This window comes from Hemibagrus wyckioides, linkage group LG08 (assembly GCF_019097595.1).
Source record: "Hemibagrus wyckioides isolate EC202008001 linkage group LG08, SWU_Hwy_1.0, whole genome shotgun sequence".
NCBI classification, from domain to species: Eukaryota; Metazoa; Chordata; class Actinopteri; order Siluriformes; family Bagridae; genus Hemibagrus; species Hemibagrus wyckioides.
The window spans coordinates 29,221,876-29,241,771 of NC_080717.1; the positions used below are offsets into that span (position 1 = coordinate 29,221,876).

General features: G+C 39.0%; 2 protein-coding genes across 2 annotated transcripts in view; one reads left to right on the forward strand and one right to left on the reverse strand.

Annotated features, from left to right (window-relative positions):
- The window catches only part of cacna2d4b (calcium channel, voltage-dependent, alpha 2/delta subunit 4b), a 35,072-nt gene that overhangs the window by 9,247 nt on the left and 5,929 nt on the right, over window positions 1–19,896 (forward strand). Inside the window, exons 6-30 of the mRNA XM_058397272.1 lie at window positions 1–8; window positions 475–535; window positions 1,763–1,913; window positions 2,005–2,079; window positions 2,447–2,536; window positions 2,715–2,828; window positions 3,595–3,673; window positions 3,818–3,951; window positions 5,140–5,298; window positions 5,387–5,461; window positions 5,591–5,677; window positions 5,911–5,982; window positions 7,850–7,911; window positions 8,382–8,449; window positions 8,583–8,628; window positions 9,512–9,609; window positions 9,708–9,801; window positions 10,436–10,528; window positions 10,906–11,036; window positions 11,248–11,316; window positions 16,859–16,920; window positions 17,164–17,178; window positions 17,314–17,358; window positions 17,994–18,056; window positions 19,722–19,792. The exon at window positions 1–8 is cut by the window's left edge and continues 124 nt beyond it. Coding sequence (XP_058253255.1) covers window positions 1–8; window positions 475–535; window positions 1,763–1,913; window positions 2,005–2,079; window positions 2,447–2,536; window positions 2,715–2,828; window positions 3,595–3,673; window positions 3,818–3,951; window positions 5,140–5,298; window positions 5,387–5,461; window positions 5,591–5,677; window positions 5,911–5,982; window positions 7,850–7,911; window positions 8,382–8,449; window positions 8,583–8,628; window positions 9,512–9,609; window positions 9,708–9,801; window positions 10,436–10,528; window positions 10,906–11,036; window positions 11,248–11,316; window positions 16,859–16,920; window positions 17,164–17,178; window positions 17,314–17,358; window positions 17,994–18,056; window positions 19,722–19,792 — 2,022 coding nt within the window. The remainder of the gene's footprint in view (window positions 9–474; window positions 536–1,762; window positions 1,914–2,004; window positions 2,080–2,446; window positions 2,537–2,714; window positions 2,829–3,594; window positions 3,674–3,817; window positions 3,952–5,139; window positions 5,299–5,386; window positions 5,462–5,590; window positions 5,678–5,910; window positions 5,983–7,849; window positions 7,912–8,381; window positions 8,450–8,582; window positions 8,629–9,511; window positions 9,610–9,707; window positions 9,802–10,435; window positions 10,529–10,905; window positions 11,037–11,247; window positions 11,317–16,858; window positions 16,921–17,163; window positions 17,179–17,313; window positions 17,359–17,993; window positions 18,057–19,721; window positions 19,793–19,896) is intronic.
- On the reverse strand, window positions 12,302–16,399 carry lrtm2b (leucine-rich repeats and transmembrane domains 2b). The gene is made up of 4 exons (XM_058397275.1): window positions 16,271–16,399; window positions 14,944–15,006; window positions 13,242–13,913; window positions 12,302–12,813 (listed from the first exon to the last, which is right to left on the reverse strand). Exons 2-4 carry the CDS (start codon window positions 14,987–14,989, stop codon window positions 12,302–12,304), a joined length of 1,230 nt encoding a protein of 409 aa, XP_058253258.1. The 5' UTR covers window positions 14,990–15,006; window positions 16,271–16,399.

The following is a 19,896-nucleotide window of genomic DNA, read 5'->3' on the forward strand; positions in this document are numbered from 1 at the left end:
CTATCCAGGTACCTGAGGGTACTAAAGGGTCACATATCATTTAGTTTAGCACTATATTCTACAGAGGGGCCAAAAACAAAGTAAACACACTTCAAAGTGAAAAATATATGCATAAAGATTTTATTACTAAATTTATATAAACATTGACATTGTCAGTGAACTTCACACACATTTTCAAATTTACAATACCGCGTCAAAATGATGTTGTGTTGCTCTCGAAAGTCAGGAGTGCCTCCGCCATTTTCTTTTGGTCACATGATCGCGTCAGCAATGGTGATGTGATCACATGATGGATGAACTACTGACATCTTTAGAGGAAAATTAATACTAAACATTGCTGCCATAATTCAGTTCAAGTTTTAAAAAGTGTTATTTTTTATCTTGAAGTGTGTATACATTTTTTTGGTCTTCTCTGTATACAGATTTAAAATTAGACCAATACTTCACCCTGGGAAACATTTTCTCCTCCTTTAGGAATCAAGTGGACTCCAGACCCGAACGGAGTGGTCGCGTTTGACTGCCGAAACAGAAACTGGTGAGAACAGCTGTACTGATGCTGCACATAGCTGAATGAAAGATTTGTCTGCTTGTGTCGTTCTGAACCTTATCGAGGCTGAGAGCTGCCTAATTGTGTTTCTTCTGCTTTTAAAGCTGGCAGTACATCCAGCCGAGCCCTGATTCCAATCCAATACTTTAATCCACTCTTTAAGTAGTTAGCAGCTCAATAGCCAGGTCACTGACACTCACCTGAGCACCATATGCTGATAGTACATCACAGTAGAAGTATAGGTGCTACAACTTTTCGTTTGTTTGTTAGTATTTCACAAAATTCAAACATTTTTCTTTCCACTTTAAAAATATTGATTTTATTTCTCAACTACAAACAAATGAGTATTTTTTTTAATCTCAATTTTCTTTTGTAATTTGGTTTCATGCCAGTTGGTGATAACTTAGTGGATAAGACATTGGCCTTTTGATCAGATGATTGTGAGTTCAAAGCCCTAATTTCTGTTAGTAAATGCTAGCCACCGGCCATGTTGTAGCTACCAGTTGGGAAGGGCAAAGGCTAACACCTCCTTCCTCCTAATCAGACATCATGGCCAGTTTTACTCCCTAAACTTCTATCCATTGATATCTCTGAGATTATTAGAATCTTACAGAACCCTGATGCACTCCTCCATATCAAAAGTTCTCAAACGTCTCAAACATCAACCTGATCTCTAAATCTGTACAATAATATTTTTAGTTAATTATCATAGCCATAGAGCTTTCTATTCCTGAACTTGCCGCAGTGAGAGTTTACAAGCTCGGTCCGAGTTTGTGTTGTTTACTGGCCGTCTTGTTTTTGTGTCTGGATTTGGGTCGAACCATTTCAATTCAATTCATGTGACCTGTTAAACATGCTAATAATAACACATATAAAAGGTTTGACAATGTCAGGTTGTAATTTTTACCACTGTAAGTAAATTCACTAAATGAACTAAACGGGCCTGTGGATATGCCTGAAGAACGTGTGAACAAACGCTGTATATAATAGTGTTAAAGCTGGCTTTATTTGTAGAAATCATCTCTCATTTCTGTAGAAATATGGAGATGACAAGAAACCTGCCTCTACTGCCAGGCTTCTAATACACATTTAGATAATCTGAAGCGTAGTTAAGAGTTTTCTCTTAATTTAATCAAGGAAAATGAGCCATAAATTGGTTTTTACATTTTTAGTTTATGGTGCACGGTTGATTATTGGTGTCTGTCAATTCCACAGGTACATCCAGGCTGCTACATCTCCCAAAGACATCATCATAGTGGTGGATATCAGCGGCAGCATGAAGGGCCTGAAGCTCACTATTGCCAAACACACCATAAACACCATCCTGGACACTCTGGGGGAAAACGACTTTGTCAACATTATTGCAGTAGGTTGAATTCATGCATTTCGGTCAAAAAGCCAGGAATATAACCCTCATAGAACATCTAGTCGTTATTTCTGTGTGATTTCTCCCGCAGTACACTGATTATGTTCAGTATGTGGAGCCCTGTTTCCAAGGCACGCTCGTGCAGGCAGATCTGGACAACCGGGAGGTAAGTTTGAGCTTTATGGTGGTGTATGTCAGTGTGCCAGGATGGCTGCTTGCTGCCAGAGATAAATGAAGCCATGCAGGGTCGTTACCTAGAGCTGGTAATGATATTACCATGTCACATCTGCTCAGGTCCTCTCAGGAAATCTCTGGAAGACACAGCACTCTGAATGATTTGTCTTCTAACCATTAAACACTACAGAGATGCTTTTCTTATTCATGAAGAGCTGCAGGTTCAAGATGAAAGCTGTGCAAAGAAGTCAGAAAGATTCTGATCAGAAAGCAGGAAAATGTTGCATTCTTTAAAAAAATGTAAAGCAAAACTGAACGCTAAATCATTAGTATTTTTAATGTTTTGTGCAATTCTTCAGCATTTTAAGCTGCTTGTGGAAGACCTGCAAGTAAAGGGTGAAGGGAAAGTTAAGAAGGCCATGAAGGAGTCTTTTTGGGTGTTGAATGAGGTCAGTATTGAACATTTACGGTCATGTTATTTCAGGAGGCTTGTGCTTTTTTTTTATTTCTGATTGTGCTTGAGCTTGATTCTACTTTGAGACTAGTCTCTGGCACACACTTTCTCCCTCTTTTACACACACACACACACACACACACACACACTGTGTGACTGTTCCTCTTGGCCAGGCCACAGCGAATGGGCAGGGCAGCTTGTGCAATCAGGCCATCATGCTCATCACAGATGGAGCCATGGAAGACTTCCAGTCTGTGTTCGAGGAGTTCAACTGGCCTGAGAGGAAGGTAATGGACAATCAGTTCTGTCCACAAACACATCGCAACACATTTGGTTTTCCAAAATGAGAAAAAATGAGTTTGTCCATAAATAAATGTTACACCAATGCACAGATAGAATAGTTTAAAAAATACAACCTAGAAGAGTTCTTTAGATGAAACTGTAAACGCTGTAGTGTTTCAGAGAAGAGTTTAAGTCAAACCAAATATTCAGAGCACTTTGAAGAACCCTTGAGGAACCTTTGTGGTAGGAGAAAATGTTATTCTAAACACAGGTAAAAACTGAACCCTTGTGAAATATCTGGAATGTTTGATCTGAAGTTCATCTGAATTTCACTAGAAGATCTTTTTTCCACCAAAAACAACAATTTGCTTACCTTAAATATAGATTGAAAGTTAATTACTAATTAAAACTTACATTTGAATTAAAAAACTAAAATATCCTTAATGTTCATATTCCATTAGCATGAATGCTAGATAACCACATTTTGTGTGTTCACTAATTCTGTGCTTTGACCAGGCAAGTTTCCCGGATACGCTGCTAAATAATATAATAATATATAGTCTTTTCATTCTTGTAGACGTGAGTTGAAAAGTACTTTAGTTTACGCCTCGGAGAAATTCTTCTTTAATTTATTTATTTATTGCCAGTTTGCACTTTCTGATCTGTGAACTTTTGAGGTTTAATAACTCATTTTAAGAGTTATTAAAGATAAATGCTATCATGGAATGACTTTTCATTTCCTTTTCAGCTGAACTGTTCATTTTGTTACAGGTACGAGTCTTCACCTACCTCATCGGCCGTGACATGACCTTCGCAGAAAATGTGAAGTGGATCGCTTGCAACAATAAGGGTGAATTTCACTCTAGAGCAGTTTGTGGACGTTAAGCTATGAAACGTTACTTTCTAAAATCTACTTTAGTGACTAGAGCTGCTTTACACTTCATCCTCTGAACAGTTGTCTGTTGCCTGAGGAATGTTTCTGATCTGACCGCAGGTTACTACACTCACATTAACACGCTGGCCGATGTGCAGGAGAACGTCATGGAGTATCTTCATGTTCTGAGTCGCCCCATGGTCATCGATCATGATCATGACATCATCTGGACCGAGGCATACATGGACAGTGTGGTAAGGGCTGATGCTATCATGGTGAACTGTGACAAGTTCAAGAAAGTGAAGAAAATGCTGACAAGTTATAAAAGGACATTTCCAAGTTAAGGCTCTGGGTCAATGACCTGAATGTTGGGGTTCAAGCCACAGCTCTGCCCCTGTTGGGCCCCTGAGCAAAGCCCTTAACCCTCTCTACTGTATCATAGAAGAAGAACTGAGGGTTAAGGGTCTTGCTCAATTACCCAACAGTGGCTTGAACCCTGACCTTCTGATCAACAACCCAGAGCCTTAACCACTTGAACCACCACTGCCCCATAATGTCTGCCCCTATCATGTCTGCCCCTAACTCAGATATGTAAAGAAAACATTTTCACTGTCACAATTAATAGCTTCTATTCCTCAATCAACGACTTCCTATTGAAAGCTGTACAATTACAGCCCTAATTAATTTATATTTTCTATAATAATCCTATATGATGGATGTCAGATTGTGGGTTTTGTATTAAATGGTGGATTGGCTATGCTAAATTCCCCCAGACGTGAATGTCTACCATGTGATAGACAGCTATACCATGGATGGTGTACTCCCAGTGTATAACACCCACTGTTCCTGGAACGGTCTCCGGATCCTCTGCAACCCTGAGTAGGATAAGCACTTACTGAAAATGAATAAATGATGATCTCGATATGACGTGTTTATTTCCAGTGCTGCATATGATTATGCTTTTGGGTCTATGTTATTTTTAATGTTACAATTCTTTATAAGATTCAACCACTTTATTTTAGAGGGTTTTTTTGGTTTTGTTTTGTTTGTTTTTTCCAGTATACCCTATCAAAAAAATTCAGCATCATTTCATCTCTTACGTTACTTCAGTCTGTGTGTAAAGTGTGCTTTTATACTCCTCATTTCACCTCCTGTTGAAATCTGATGTGCTTTTTTTTCTTTTCATCTTCCATCTTCATTCTCGTCCAGCTCCCTAACACTAAAGAGGTAAAGAGGTTTAGTAGATTAGAACGCTAAAGAGTTGCAGTCTCTCTTTAATGCCCTTTAGATTTGATTCAGCCTGCCTTGTACTATGTGTCTAGCAAGCACCATTTGCTTCACAGCACCATCTGCTGTTATACCATCCTAATTGCAAAAACATGTGCTTCTCCCAGCAGTGCCCCAGTGGAGGCTGATTGTTTCTCACTGTTTTTCTCCCAAAGCTGTTTAACAGCATGGCTCAGAGTCTGCTCCTGATGACCACTGTGGCGATGCCCGTGTTCAGTAAGAAGAAAGAGACGCTGTCCCATGGGATTCTGCTGGGAGTGGTGGGCACAGATATTCCCTTAGTGGAGGTCATGATGCTTGCCCCTCGATACAAGGTACAAGCAGGAAATAACACTACATTGTTCTCGGCAGGATGAACAGTCCAGGGATAACTGTGGTGTTAATTGAATGTGTTTCTCACAGCTGGGTGCTCATGGCTATGCTTTCCTCATTACAAACAACGGCTACATTCTGGCACACCCTAATTTAAGGCCTCTAGTGAGTACAGCTCTGCTTGTAGTTTTCTGTTACTTGAATGCCATTTGTCTTCTTCAGGTTGAAGATTTTAGTAGATGTTATCTGGATTTAGTCTTGTTATTAGGCTTAAATATTCTGTTTTTGTCACAGTATAAAGATGGAAAGAAACTGAAACCCAAACCAAACTACAACAGTGTGGATCTGACCGAGGCAGAATGGGAAGACAGTGATGACACAGTGAGCTTTGTGCTTGTTAACACTCATATTTGAATACATTTTAATACTCTGAAAACAATGCTCTTTTAAAGCCCTGAAAACAAATCAGCACAATTCAAATCAGGTCACAGGAAGGTTTCAGTGTCCAGTGATGAGAACGCGTCATGCAGTCAGCAGGCTACAGGACACACAGTCACAGATACTGATGACAAAACATCTCAGCTTTTAATTTCATCTGTTTCTCATCCGAACAGTTGAGGACAGCCATGGTGAAAGGTGAGACTGGCACTTTAACGTTAGATGTAAGAGCCACAGTGGACAAAGAGGTGAGTGTGTATTTATCAGTACAGAACTCTTACAGGTTTTCTATAATGACAATATTTGTAGTTAAGTGACTTGTGCATGAATAATGCATTACTGATCAATCCTGGTCTGAAAAACAGATTCAACAGCAAAGGACGAATACATAATATTCAGTACTTCTAAAAGCATCTAAAACACAGTTTGCTTCTGTGAGAAGAACATAGGTGAAGTATAATACACTTGGGGTGTGCTTTTATAGGAAAATAATAACATAAATAAATTATCTATCTATAAAGTTTAGCATCTACCAGAAGTACAAATAGTAGAAATTGTGCAAATGAAAAAGTACAGATAAATATGTAAATATGTACAACAATGAATAAGGCTATGTGCATAGAGAAATATGTACAAGTTTTATTTACAGCAGATAAAGTGTAAAGTATAATTATATATTGTGCAAAAATGTGTGTATTATGTACACTGTATGTACAACAGTAACAGAAATAATATACAGTGTTTATACAGATAGTATATAGTATATTTAGATAGATAGATAGATAGATAGATAGATAGATAGATAGATAGATAGATAGATAGATAGATAGATAGATAGATAGATAAACTAGGTGCAATCGATCATGTGGACAATATGTACATTACAATTATATTACACAGAGAAAATATTATAATTATATTATATTAAATATATGTACAGGGTGGAGCAGAACTGCAGGGTGGTGAAGTGTAGTGAGACATGAGTGTCCTAGCGGTGTAGTGTAGAGGTCAGTAGATTTATGGTAGTAGGAAAAAAAGTGGTTCTGGTGCGGATGGACCTGTATCTCCTCCTGGTTCATGACTCAGGTGGGAGGAGTCCTTGATGATGATGTGTGCTCTGCGCAGACATCTACTGTGGTGAAGAGACCCAATGGTAGGTAGTTGGGTGCTGATGATGCATCCAGCGTTTTTCACAACCCTTTGCAGTGACACACACTGTGGAGCTGCTGTACCACACTGTGATGGAGCTCGTCAAGATGCTCTCAATAATGCAGCGGTAAAAGTTGGTCAGGATCTTGGGGGATAGGTAAGACGTATAAGTAAAGTTTAAGTTTAAGTATAAGTTTACAATAAGTAAAGACGCTGTTGCGCCTTCCGATCCAGAGTTGAGGTGTTCAGATGCCAGGACAGATCCTCAGAGATGTGGACACCCAGGAACTTGAAGCTGGAGACACGCTCTACTTCAGTTGATGTAGATAGGGGAGTGTCTGCTGCTGTTAGATTTCCAGAAGTCCACCATGAGCTCTTTGGTCTTCGTGGCGTTGAGGGTGAAGTTGTTCATGGAACACCATGCTGACAGTCTTTGGATCTCCTCCCTGTAGGCCGATTCATCGTTGTTGCTGATTCGGCCAACATATTTGATGAAGACGTTGGAGTTATGTTGCGGAACATTGTCATGGGTGAACAGGGAGTAGAGCAGTGGGCTCAGCACACAGCCTTGTGGGACACCGGTGTTCAGGATGAGGGTTGAGGATAAGTGATTACCCAACCTTACAGACTGAGGTCGATTTGTTAAGAAGTCCATAATCCAACTGCATATGAATGTGCAGATACCCAGGTCACTGAGCTTAGAGGTCAGTTTACTAGGGACGACTGTATTAAAAGCAGAGCTGAAGTCAATAAACAACATCCGAATGTATGTATTGTTATTGTCCAAGTGGGTGAGAGCTAGATGAATTGATCCCTCTCCCAGATCTGTTGTTACAGTCCAATCAGTGTTGAGAATTTATCTGCGCTGTTGTATAAATCACTTAAAATAAATCAACAAAAAAAATATAAATCTTTAAATCTAAAATATAAATTCTGCCTCCATTTATTATTGTTTTTTCTTAACAGAAAAGGCCCTTGTTTCTCAAAAACAATTATTTCTACACAACCATCAAAGATACACCATTCAGGTGAGATGTTTAACTTTCCTTCACTGTCTGTTCCGTCGAGTTTTTATCCCCTTTGCCATTCTGTAGATAAACTTTCCTCATTAAATCTCTGCTAGAGAAATTCACCAAAATCATCATTTAATTATTTGAAGTAGGAACTCTGGAACAGAGAGGAAGGTGACATAAATGTCCACATTTATATCAATATTAAAAAGTCCACTATTTATATATCAGCATTCTCCTTTTTTGGTAAAAGTGATAATATTTGAAAACCAACTTGCATTAGGTGTGTCACTGTTTTCATTAATTTTGTAAGGATATAACCATCACTTAACTTTATATATATATATATATATATATATATATATATATATATATATATATATATATATATATATATATATATATATATATGTATGTATATTTCTAACACTTATTAAGAGATCTTTTACATATTTCTGAGAATAATTCTGTGTGTCCTGTGTTTTCAGTTTTGGGATGGTGTTAACGCAGGGTCTTGGCCAATACATGTTCTATGGGAATGTTTCTATTGAAGAGGGTAGGTTTTATGAAACAGCTCTAAGACCTTATAAGACTTATATAAGACTATAACTCTGCATTTGTCTGAGAATTTTTTTTGTTGTTGTTGAACCTTATTCATGCAGATGAGTAAAAGTGTGTTTTCTCCACAGGCCTTCATGACCTTCAGCAGCCAGACCTTACCATAGCCAATGAGTGGTGAGGATGAACTGTGAACTTTGTGGAAAATTAAACGACAGAAAGAGCTAGCACTTATAGGAGAAGTGATGGGTTCATCTGTGTAGTTTGTTTGTTAGTTAGGTTTTCTCCTCCAACTTAAAACTACTGGAACATACGTTTTTGATTTCTGTATATAGTAGTTAAATACAGTATATTGGCAAAGGTTTTGGGACACTCCTCCAAATCATTGAGTTCAGGTGTTGTTTTTCAGGGGTTGGACTCGGCCCCTTAGTTCCAGTGAAAGGAACTCTTAATGCTTCAGCTTCATACCAAGACATTTTGGACAATTTCATGCTCTTTGTGGGAACAGTTTGGGGATGACCCCTTCCTGTTCCAACATGACTGCACACCAGTGACCAAAGCAAGGTCCATAAAGACATGGATGAGTGAGTTTGGTGTGGAGGAACTTGACTGTCCTGCACAGAGTCCTGACCTCAACCCCATAGAACACCTTTGGGATGAATTAGAGTGGAGACTGAGAGCCAGACCTTCTCGTCCAACATCAGTGTGTGACCTCACACATGCGCTTCTAGAGGAATGGTCAAAAATTCCCATAAACACACTCCTAAACCTTGTGGAAAGCCTTCCCAGAAGAGTTGAAGCTGTTATAGCGGCAAAGGGCGGGGCAACTCCATATTACATTCATGTGCATGTAAAGGCAGACGTCCCAAAACTTTTGCCAACGTAGTGTATTTAGTTAGATATCATTTCCATTCTCGGTTAGTAAATATGGCCATTTGTTTTACATGTTGTGTTATAGTGCTGCATTGTGCTTGTGTATCTCGACTGATAATTGATAATTAATTAATTGATAATAATTTGATAAACTGATAATATTGAGATGTTTGGTTTTCTACATTAGGACCTACTGTGAGACAGATATCGACCCCCAACATCGTAAACTCACTCAGATCCAGGCTGTTGTCCGATACCTGACCGGGAAAGAGCCTGACCTTGAATGTGAGTTATAAATGTCTGGTCAGAACATGAAGACAATTAAAACCTTTAGAACAGGTCAGATGTTTCGCCTTGATTTCATGCATGATTTTCTGCTGCAGGTGATGAGGTTCTTCTGCAGCAAACCCTGTTTGACGCAGTGGTCACAGCTCCACTGGAAGCCTACTGGACTGCGCTGATGTTGAGTGATGCTGGGTGAGATCAGCTTAGCGTTGTTTGTGAGCTGTCTGAACCTTATAGTGAAAAGATCATAAGAATTCATCACTGTTGTAGTAAGGTCACTTACAGGACACTCACAAGTCCAGGCCAAATCTCAAGTCAGAAGCAATCAAGTCCAAACCTGAAGTCAAAGTCATTTTATACTTAAATTTGCAGTTTTTAAGTCTATTATTCCTAGGGAGGGTAGACTCTGGGCAATCTTATTGAAATACAGTAGGATTTATTAATAATAATAATAATAATAATAATAATAATAATAATAAGAAGAAGAAGAAGAAGAAGAAGAAGAAGAAGAAGAAGAACAACAACAACAACAACAATTTTGTAGCCTTTTTACACATGACAGAGCTTACAAAGTACAAGTCAAATTTAAATAGTATAGGTTTTAGAAAAATATGTATAAAATATTATTATTATCAGTAGTAGTAGTAGTATTTTATTCACTAAAAATAAACACAATATATAAAAATAGAATATAATCACTGCTTCGAATAAAATAAGATAGGTCTTTTCAGGGGTTCTGGCTTTATGAAACATTGCTTTGTTTTCGATGATATTGGGTTATAAGGTTATTTTGTTGTTCCCTCTGTCCTTCACTTGTGTCCTGCAGTGTAGAGGATGGAGTTGAGACAGCCTTCTTGGGGACACGCTCAGCCCTCATGCGTGTCACCAGATACACTGGCAGTGAGCAACGGAAGGGGAAGTGAGTAAAAATAAAAAGTGTAAAATCTTACAGCCACGTGTGCCATGGGAGTAAAACTGGGCGTCTTCACTGTCAATCACAGTAACATTAGCCAATCACAGGCATTTCTGTGAGCTCATATTTACAGACATTTACAGATATTTTTCTTGTGAGTGTGTTACACTGCCCTGTGATGCAGCAGGAGCAGCACTTTTAAAAAGAGACTGATGGCCTTATGTGTCTTGGAGGAAGCATGTGTTAGCCTTCACTATCTGGTTTGGTTGCTGTTTTATGACAGTAGAGAACACAATATGAGTGGAATAGTGCAAACTCTATTCATTACTGTACCTGTACCCCTGACCAGTCATATTTTCGCTGTCTTACCCACGTAAAATCAGGAACTTCCTAACCCCAGCGGACAAGCAGAATCTTTTTACTATGGATCATCACCCTATCTGGTATCGCCTGGCAGCTGAGAACAAGCCGGGACAGTTTTATTACTACGTACCTGTTGATGATATCAATAAAGGTACTGGATCTTTAACATCTGATGCTGAATGTAATTTAATACAGTCAGTGTTGACTTACTACATTATGGTCATTTCATTATGAATATTAGTGTATACTATACACAGTATAAAATCAACTTTTTAAGGCAATGTTGGTAATATTTTGACTTAATCAATAGATTTGAGCTTTGATACCTACAATAGATGACTAGTGTGTGTTCTCTCCTACAGAAAAGAACATACTAGTGGCTGTGACTGCTGTAACTGTGACTGAGAGGAAGAAAACAGCACTGGCTGGAGGTACAATGTCAGGAAAAAGCCTCTAAGCCTCTAATTGTTTATTATTTCACCCTAAATGCAGTATACACATTTTTAAACATGTATATCATCAGTGTAGTTATTTGCAGCCATCATGACAATGAGCACAAATTATTGCACACATGGATGTGACATTTAAACAGAAATTTCTCTCATCATTGTTAAAATATCCAGTAGTTTTATTTTTTATTTTCATGAAGGGTGTCATTACTTCTGGAGCTGAATGCATGTTTGATATTTATCATTTAATTCAATGAAACAGTAAACAGTATTAATTTAATATTCAATTTAAAAAGGCTTTAAAAATATGATATTTTGGTAAATCTGCAATTATGAAAAGAAAGGATGTGAAATACAGTTTGACTGAGGCTGGGAACGCTCTTTATCCCTCTAAACACTTTAAGGACTGCTCTTTAGGAAAATACAGAATATAAACGATGAGGCTGATGATGGTCGCTCAGTCGTTGAGGTTCTGAGGTAGGATGTGGAAGGTTATGAGCTTGAATCTGAGGACAGGATACTTCCCATACACTCTCCATTTTTGAGCTCTTTAGAAAATCCATTAACCTTCCCACACTTCTCTATATGTTTGGATTCTTATTTTTATTTGTTTGAATAAAAGCATCAACCTCCCACAGGGCAGACGGGTCTGGGCCAGATCTGGCATTAAGCCGGCACTGCTGGCAAGTGGTATGTCAACCAGATGCAGACCAGGTCTGGCAGTGATGGCACTGTTTATATGATGGCATGCCAGATGTGGCCCGGTTATGGTTTGGTTTATGTGGTGTGGCGCACTGCTGGCCTTGTGCTGGCCCATGTTTGGCCCACCTCTGGCAAACCAGATATGGGCCACCAAAGGGCTGTCATTCTTTGTGGTATGTGGGCCGAGTGTAAGTGCATTGTGTGGGCCAGATCTGGGCTACTGAATAAATCACCAGAACAGATATTTATGTATTTAAGTATCTCCTCAAATGCAGACTTCTGGTGGCAACACCATCCACTCTGTGTGCTCTCTAGCCTTAGCTCCCTTATCAAAAGGAGCTTTATCAGCCTCCATTTCTTTCTCATCTTCCTCCTCCTTCTCCTTCTCGACCTCTGGCTCCTTCACTTCGATCAGTAGCAGCTGGCGGAGCAACAGACTCCTCTTGAACTGCTCCTGTTTATACTTGGCCGCCAGCATGGCATAGACACAGCCGTACATGGCCACCACGACCATCATCAGCCACACCACGCCACACACCAGTCTGGCCAGCACCAAGGTGGTGGTGGCTCGGCGCAGGTTCATCGCACGGGGACGCTGCTCAATACAGGCTGCTGTTGAGTCTCTGGAGACAATGAGACTCTTGGTTGAAGGAGGCATCCTCATGTCTGAGGAGGGGCGCCGGGAACAGTGTTTGAACATGTCCATGGGGATGATGCGGAGGTCTCGGCCTTGTAGGACCGCAGGAAGAGAACACTCTATGGAATCCACATGGCCACCTACAGTACAGAGACACAGAGAGTAAGGGTGTAACGTAAAGTACTATTTCTTTCTGTACCTGTATTTGGATTTAAACCCAAACAGCTCTTGAATTCAAGTTCTGAATATTCATAATTTAATTGTCCTTGTCCAGTTAGTATTTTGTTTTTTGCCTGCCAGGGATAATTTCTCACAAATCATTTCTTTATTTGCACTATAAATGAACGATGTAAATAATCACACAGCCATGGATGTTCATGGCCTTCATCCTTCAAGCTTCATATCTGCTTGCTCCTGCCTGCATGAAAGCCCCCATATTTGTATCCGGGCTACATGCCTCACTCAGAGATAGACTACATGTAGGAAGCTAAGACGAGATCATTTTAATCAACATTTCATCCATAAAAATGTGATTTTAGTGAGCATCTTTCTATAAGTCCTCTCTCACCTCTATATAACATCCATTCCACCCAGTGTCTGAATGGCACTAGGCTGCAACTGCAGTTCCAGCGGTTTCCCTCCAGCAGGAGGCGCTTCAGCACAGTGAGCGGCTCCAGCACAGGTCTCGGAATCGAACTTAGCCTATTCCCAGCTAATGAGAGCCACACCAGTCCCTGAAGTCCATCCAGAAGATCCAGGGACACAGAGGCCAGGCTGTTCAAGGAAAGGTCCAGGCGTTGGAGTTCAGCCAGACTCTGGAACTGTTTGGAGTTTACATTCTTTAACCTGTTGTCCCTTAAAATTAGCTCTCTGAGGTTGCTGAGCTCAGAGAAAAGATCAACTGCGAGGTCCTCCAGGATGTTGCTGGAAAGGTCTAGAAGCTCCAGGCTTCTCAGTGGGTAAAAGGTGGTGGGGTGGAGCGTGAGGAGCTGGTTTTTGGAGAGATCCAGTTGCAGAAGGCTGCTGAGGTTGGCAAAGGCTCCTGGATCTATTAGCGCGATGCCGTTTCTGGAGAGGTTGAGGGTAGTGGCGTTAGATGGAATCTGGCTGGAAATCAAGTTGAAGGAGAGCGGGAGATCATGGCTGCTACAGTCGGTGTGGGTGATGTTACAGTTGCAGATTGATGGGCAGCCTACCAGTTCTCTGGTCAGACTCAGAAGGATCAACAGTACTGTCGGAACTGCAGGAAAGAAGAAATATTGGGAACAAAATTAAATCAAAACCTTGCAGGACCCGCATCTTCAGGGCTGGATTTACTCTTCACATTCTTACAAGTGCATGCTATCAGTTTCACTGTAATGACTGAATCATTTAAGGTGCATAAATAATAAAACCAAGAGCTTATGCAGTTACTATGACAACCAGGTGGTCAGAAGTTGGTCAGTAACTTGGCATTACTATAATGGAACCCTTATGCTTGAACCTATAGCGTTGCTACTGCCATTGCTATTTTTAAGTCAGCTGCTTCAAGTCTATTATAATAGCAAAGTTCATTCTGAATAATATTCTGAAACGTAAACAAAAAAAAAACTGCATTTGCAGTGAGGCATCATTTAAAACTCTGTCGAAAACAGCTCTGTTAATTGGACTTTAATCAGACAATTTTGCTTAGTCCACGTCATTCTTGTTACCAAAACAGAGAATGAGAAAGTATTCCAGATACTGCTGTTGTAATTCATGTGTGCCTTCTCAGTCATGCAATATGGATATCAAAATGGACTTATTTAAACAAATCAAAACACAGAAAAACTTAGAGAGTGTTTTAATAAAGTGTAGTCACCTGACACAACAGTCAGCAATAGGCTGTGTGAATATACAGTCTGGGCTAGACTGAAATCAGCCCCAACTTCTACTTCATACCATTCTGTGTATTTATACATTTGTTGTTTTTGGTTCCACAAGAGTAAAATATATACAGTATATACATATTCATAATTCATACAGATATATATATATATATATATATATATATATATATATATATATATATATATATATATATATATATACATATGATGATGATGTGGTCACAGTATCAGATGTAGGACTCAGAAAGTAGCCCTGTTAGCCAGTTAAATCTAGCTGGCTCTGATCCTAAAACCTACTTTCATTCATTACTATCAGCACCAAGATTAAGTTCCCAGAGGCTTTATGTATATTGCAGATTTTTTTGGCTGTAAAGAGTATAAAATAAAGTGAGCAGTATTTACCTTTGACATTCATCTTGCTCCTCAGACTCCACTTGAGTATCCTCATAATGTCCAGAGAGGTTTCTGTAAGATAACCAAATTACATGACTTTAAAATAAATAATAACAAAATTAGGGTAGCCATTTCAGAAAAGAACAGACTTAAGTTATAACTTGTGCTTTTATTTATTTATTTATTTATTTATTTATTTATTTATTTATTTATTTATTTATTTGTTTGTTTGTTTGTTTGTTTGTTTGTTTGTTTGTTTGTTATTATTATTATTATTATTATGATTATTATTATGATTATTATTATTATTTTATCATCATCACAGATTTATTGTACTTAGCTGCATAGATTTTAGACGCTAAAAACAAAACAGCATTGCCTCTGATATTTTATATTCCAAATAGTTTTTCAGTAGCTGTCACTTATGTAATGTCTTGATGATGAATTGGACTCTAAAAGGCCAGCTGACAGTATAAATAAGAAACTTTTAAGAAATGAAAGAAAGATAGAGGGTTTGTGTGTGTGTGTGTGTGTGTGTGTGTGTAGTAGCCTACTTTATCTAAAAGCACCCTGGAGGCACCATGAGTTTCTTCTGTTACGTTTACAAAAGAGCCGAAATAAGATGTATTCAGATTTATTAATGTCCACTATCACACGAGCTTCAGGGTTAGTTACTTACTGCTTTTTGGCTTCATAAGGGTTGTGTTTATATTCTCTACAAGTATAGCTGTATGTAGTACAGTATTTAGGATTTTACGCTGAAACTAACAAATTACAAATGCTTGATTTTTCATTCTTTTATTACACTTTTTTCCCCTTTTTTCAGCTTTAACCCAGAGCTTGTTCAGGGAACAATGAATGAAATAATCCATAACTGAATAATCTCCTAATGCCCACAGTCAAAAAAAACACTAAACAAACAAAAAAACTACAGACATCACAAATATACTTTATAGGAATTTAGCATGAGCTAACACCAATTGTGAGTGTTTAATTACCTTTATTAATAGTTAAAATCCCCACAAGTGATTTAAGGCATGTTTATTTATTGTTTATTTATTTATTAGATAGATAGATAGATAGATAGATAGATAGATAGATAGATAGATAGATAGATAGATAGATAGATAGATAGATAGATAGATAGATAGATAGATAGATGTTAGTTACAATACACACAAGATACAACACATGCAAAATATAAAATAATTATAAAATGTAAAACTCTCTCTCTATATATATATTCAGTTTAACATGATGCAGAAATTAGTATGAATATAGATTCTTGAAAAACGATCACACTGACAAATGGCAAACAATAAAATGTGAATCTTACCTTCACTCAGCAGTCACTATGCACTGATGCCACTGCAGAGTCACACTAGTCTCAGATTAGAGGAAAGAATAAACTTTACAGCATGCCCGCTCTGATAGGTTTTCCCACAGGTCACATCATCCATCAGTTCCATCAGTGTGTATTAGAACAGCCTGTTCCTGTCTATTTATTAATGCAGTTCTGGGACAGAGAGAGAGAGAGAGAGAGAGAGAGAGAGAGAGAGAGAGAGAGAAAGACAAGGAGAAAGACAGAGAGAGAGAGAGAGAGAGAGAGAGAGAGAGAGAGAGAGAGAAGGATGAGGATTGTGAGAGATAGAGGTCAGCTTTAATAGATAACTATTAGGGAAAAACTCTTACAGGCTCCTTGCTGTATTTCATATTGCGTACAAGTCTATGTTGTATAAATAAAATTAATATATTGTATATGTTCTTTTTATAATATCACATTGAGCTTAAAAATGTGTTTGTTGTAGCATAGATGCACTAAATCTTCCACTACATTCAGATTGAACTAAAGTTCTACTAATATTTTTATTGGACTGATGATGAAGCTCCACTCACTCACTTTCATTTCTCATCCTACATTTAGCCATCGGAGTCCAAATGTCATTAGATCTACTTGAAAGAAGATTCTTGGCCACGGCTAAACAGGTAAATGATGAAGCTGAATCAGAGGTCCATGACCCCCTGCTGTACTGGGTGTAAATAGCACACTGGGATTGAAAATCACAGGATTGAAGTGCAGTGTATAACCTTCATGGCTCTGAGCTGTGTGTCTGTGTGTCATTCCTTATACAATGGCCCTTTTTACATTAAATACACATCAGCTAATTCTACATCATGTCACATCTGTGTTCTTCTTTCTCTTCCCTCTCTGTTTTTCCCTCTGCACAGGCAAATGACACGGATGTAAGTGTACATGAAAAATACAAACAACAGAGCAAACATTCCCAGAATTCCAGTCTAACTTTCAGGTAATGAAGCGTACACACTGTAGGTCTTTTACTTGGATATCAATATTTTTTTGCTTCTTCCTCTGTGTAGTGCAGTAATGTGGATGGGTTGTGTCCTCTCAGCTGTGAAAGCATTGTGAGTACATTTTCTGCTCCTTCTTTCCCATGCTGCTTCACTGCTTTATGGGATTGTGTGCATTGTTGGCTTTAGTGTGTGATCATTAATTACATCTATATCAAAGTCCTGTTGAATTCTCAATGCTGATTGGTCAGAAGGTGTTGAATCATTTCTTACAAAGTTTCAAAGAGTTTATTTTATTTAAAATGTTGTGGTGTGGTGTAAGAGGAATAAAACGCTTCATTGTGTGCTGTTATGGGAAAACACTCATGTTTGAGGTGAAGCAGAGACACTGCTGGACGTAGAGCCAGGTCACTCCTCCCGATGTGGAGAACTGTCCTGTAAGAGCACATCACTGACATGCTTCATTACTTACTTACAGAAGAACAACAGGAATCACATTTATCTAGATATTTCATTTAGACTTTATTTAGCTAGATTTTTTTTTTTAATAAGTGACAAATATTCTTTATAGACAATCAGGACTAAAATTGAGCAACCAAACAAATGAACAAAATGAAACAAATCTTTCTCTTCAGACATTTTTTAACATTTATAGCTGTGTAAAAGGAAATTATCATTAGACAACTATATAGAAATTAATGATAATAGATAAAGCTCAAGGTTTATTGTGTTGTTTTTAATTGTGACAGGATATTAACTGTTACCTGGTGGACAACAATGGATTCATTGTGATCTCTAAGGAGAGAAGTGACGTGAGTATGAAGCGTCGCTCGTTCAATCAGGAGGTTTTTTATTATTTACATACTGGATCTAAACGCATATGTAATATTTTAATGCTACAAAACACCACAAGGTGTGGAAAAGTTCCAGGGGGTGAAAACTTACGCAAAACACTGTACCTACTGTAATAATAGTGGGTATTAATCAAGGGATTTTTGTACTGAATATATATGGAGCTTAACCTCTAACGGATGTGGGGTGTGTGTGTGTGTAAAATAAATCTGTCTGACATGTTTTATATATATATATATATATATATATATATATACACACACACACACCGATCAGCCATAACATTATGATCACTGAGAGGTGAAGTGAATAAGACTGAGTATCTCCTCATCATGGCCCCTGTTAGTGGGTGGGATATATCAGGCAGCAAGTCAACATTTTGTCCTCAAAGTTGATGTTAGAAGCAGGAAAAATGGACAAGTGTAAGGATTTGAGCGAGTTTGATGAAGGGCCAAATTGTGATGGCTAGACCACTGGATCAGAGCACCTCCAAAACTGCAGCTCTTGTGGGGTGTTCCCGGTCTGCAGTGGTCAGTATCTATCGAAAGTGTTCCAGGGAAGGAGCAGTGGTGAACTGGAGACAGGGTCCTGGGCGGTCAAGGCATTGATGCACGTGGGGAGAGAAGGCTGGCCCGTGTGATCCGATCCAACAGACGAGCTACTGTTGCTCAAACTGCTGAAGAAGTTAATGCTGGTTCTGATAGAAAGGGGTCAGAATACACAGTGCATCACAGTTTGTTGTGTATGGGGCCTCATAGCTGCAGATGGGTAAGGGTGCCTGTGCTGACCTTTGTGCACCACTGAAAGCTCCACAATGGACGAGTGAGCATCAGAACTGGACCATGGAGCAATGGAAGAAGGTGGCCTGGTCTGATGAATCACGTTTTGTTTTACATCACGTGGATGCCCGGGTGCGTGTGCGTCTCTTACCTGAGGAACACATGGCACCAGGATGCACTATGGGAAGAAGGCGAGCCGGCGGAGGCAGTGTCCTGCTTTGGTCAATGTTCTGCTGGGAAACCTTGGGTCCTATCGTCCATGTGGATGTTACTTTGACACGTACCACTTACCTAAGCAGTGTTGCAGACCATCTACACCCTTTCATGGAAACGGTATTCCCTGATGGCTGTGGCCTCTTTCAGCAGGATAATGCACCGTGCCACAAAGCAGAAATGGTTCAGGAATGGTTTGATGACCACAACAACCAGTTTGAGGTGTTGACTCCGCTTCCAAATTCCCCAGATCTCAGTTCAATCCAGTATCTGTGGGATGTTCTGGACAAACAAGTCCCATCCATGAAGACCCCACCTCACAACTTACAGGACTTAAAGGATCTGCTGCTAACATCTTGGTGCCAGATCCCACAGCACACCTTCAGGGATCTAGTGGAGTCCATGCCTCGACGGGTCAGAGCTGTTTTGGCAGCAGAAGGGGGAGCAACACAATATCATAATGTTATGGCTGATCGGTGTATATAAATACAGTAAGTAGATAACCCCTCATCTTTTAATCTCTCTATAATTAAAGTAAAATGTGTCAAAAAGCCGAAGTTAAAGGTATAAAAGGATGCTTTTATATTTCTACAGGTATAAACTCAGGCTGATGTATTTACATGTCTCACACAGGTTGGAAGATTCTTTGGAGAAATCGATGGATCAGTGATGGCTCAGCTCCTCAAATCAGGCTTGTATAAAAGGTAACTAATTCTCCCCGGAATTTTAGTAAAGAAGAAAAGAAGGAACACAGAAGGGCATTTCACAGCAAAGTGAATTTCCCTGATGTTGATTATTTTATGATAAG

What these genes read in the sequence shown, in the direction of transcription:
- lrtm2b (XM_058397275.1), bottom strand. Translation starts at nt 14,989, where the DNA reads ATGAGGATACTCAAGTGGAGTCTGAGGAGCAAGATGAATGTCAAAG. An exon ending in GAGCAAGATGAATGTCAAAG is followed by an intron (nt 13,914 to 14,943) that starts GTAAATACTGCT and finishes TCTTTCCTGCAG; the next exon opens with TTCCGACAGTACTGTTGATC. An exon ending in GGAATGGATGTTATATAGAG is followed by an intron (nt 12,814 to 13,241) that starts GTGAGAGAGGAC and finishes TCTGTACTGTAG; the next exon opens with GTGGCCATGTGGATTCCATA.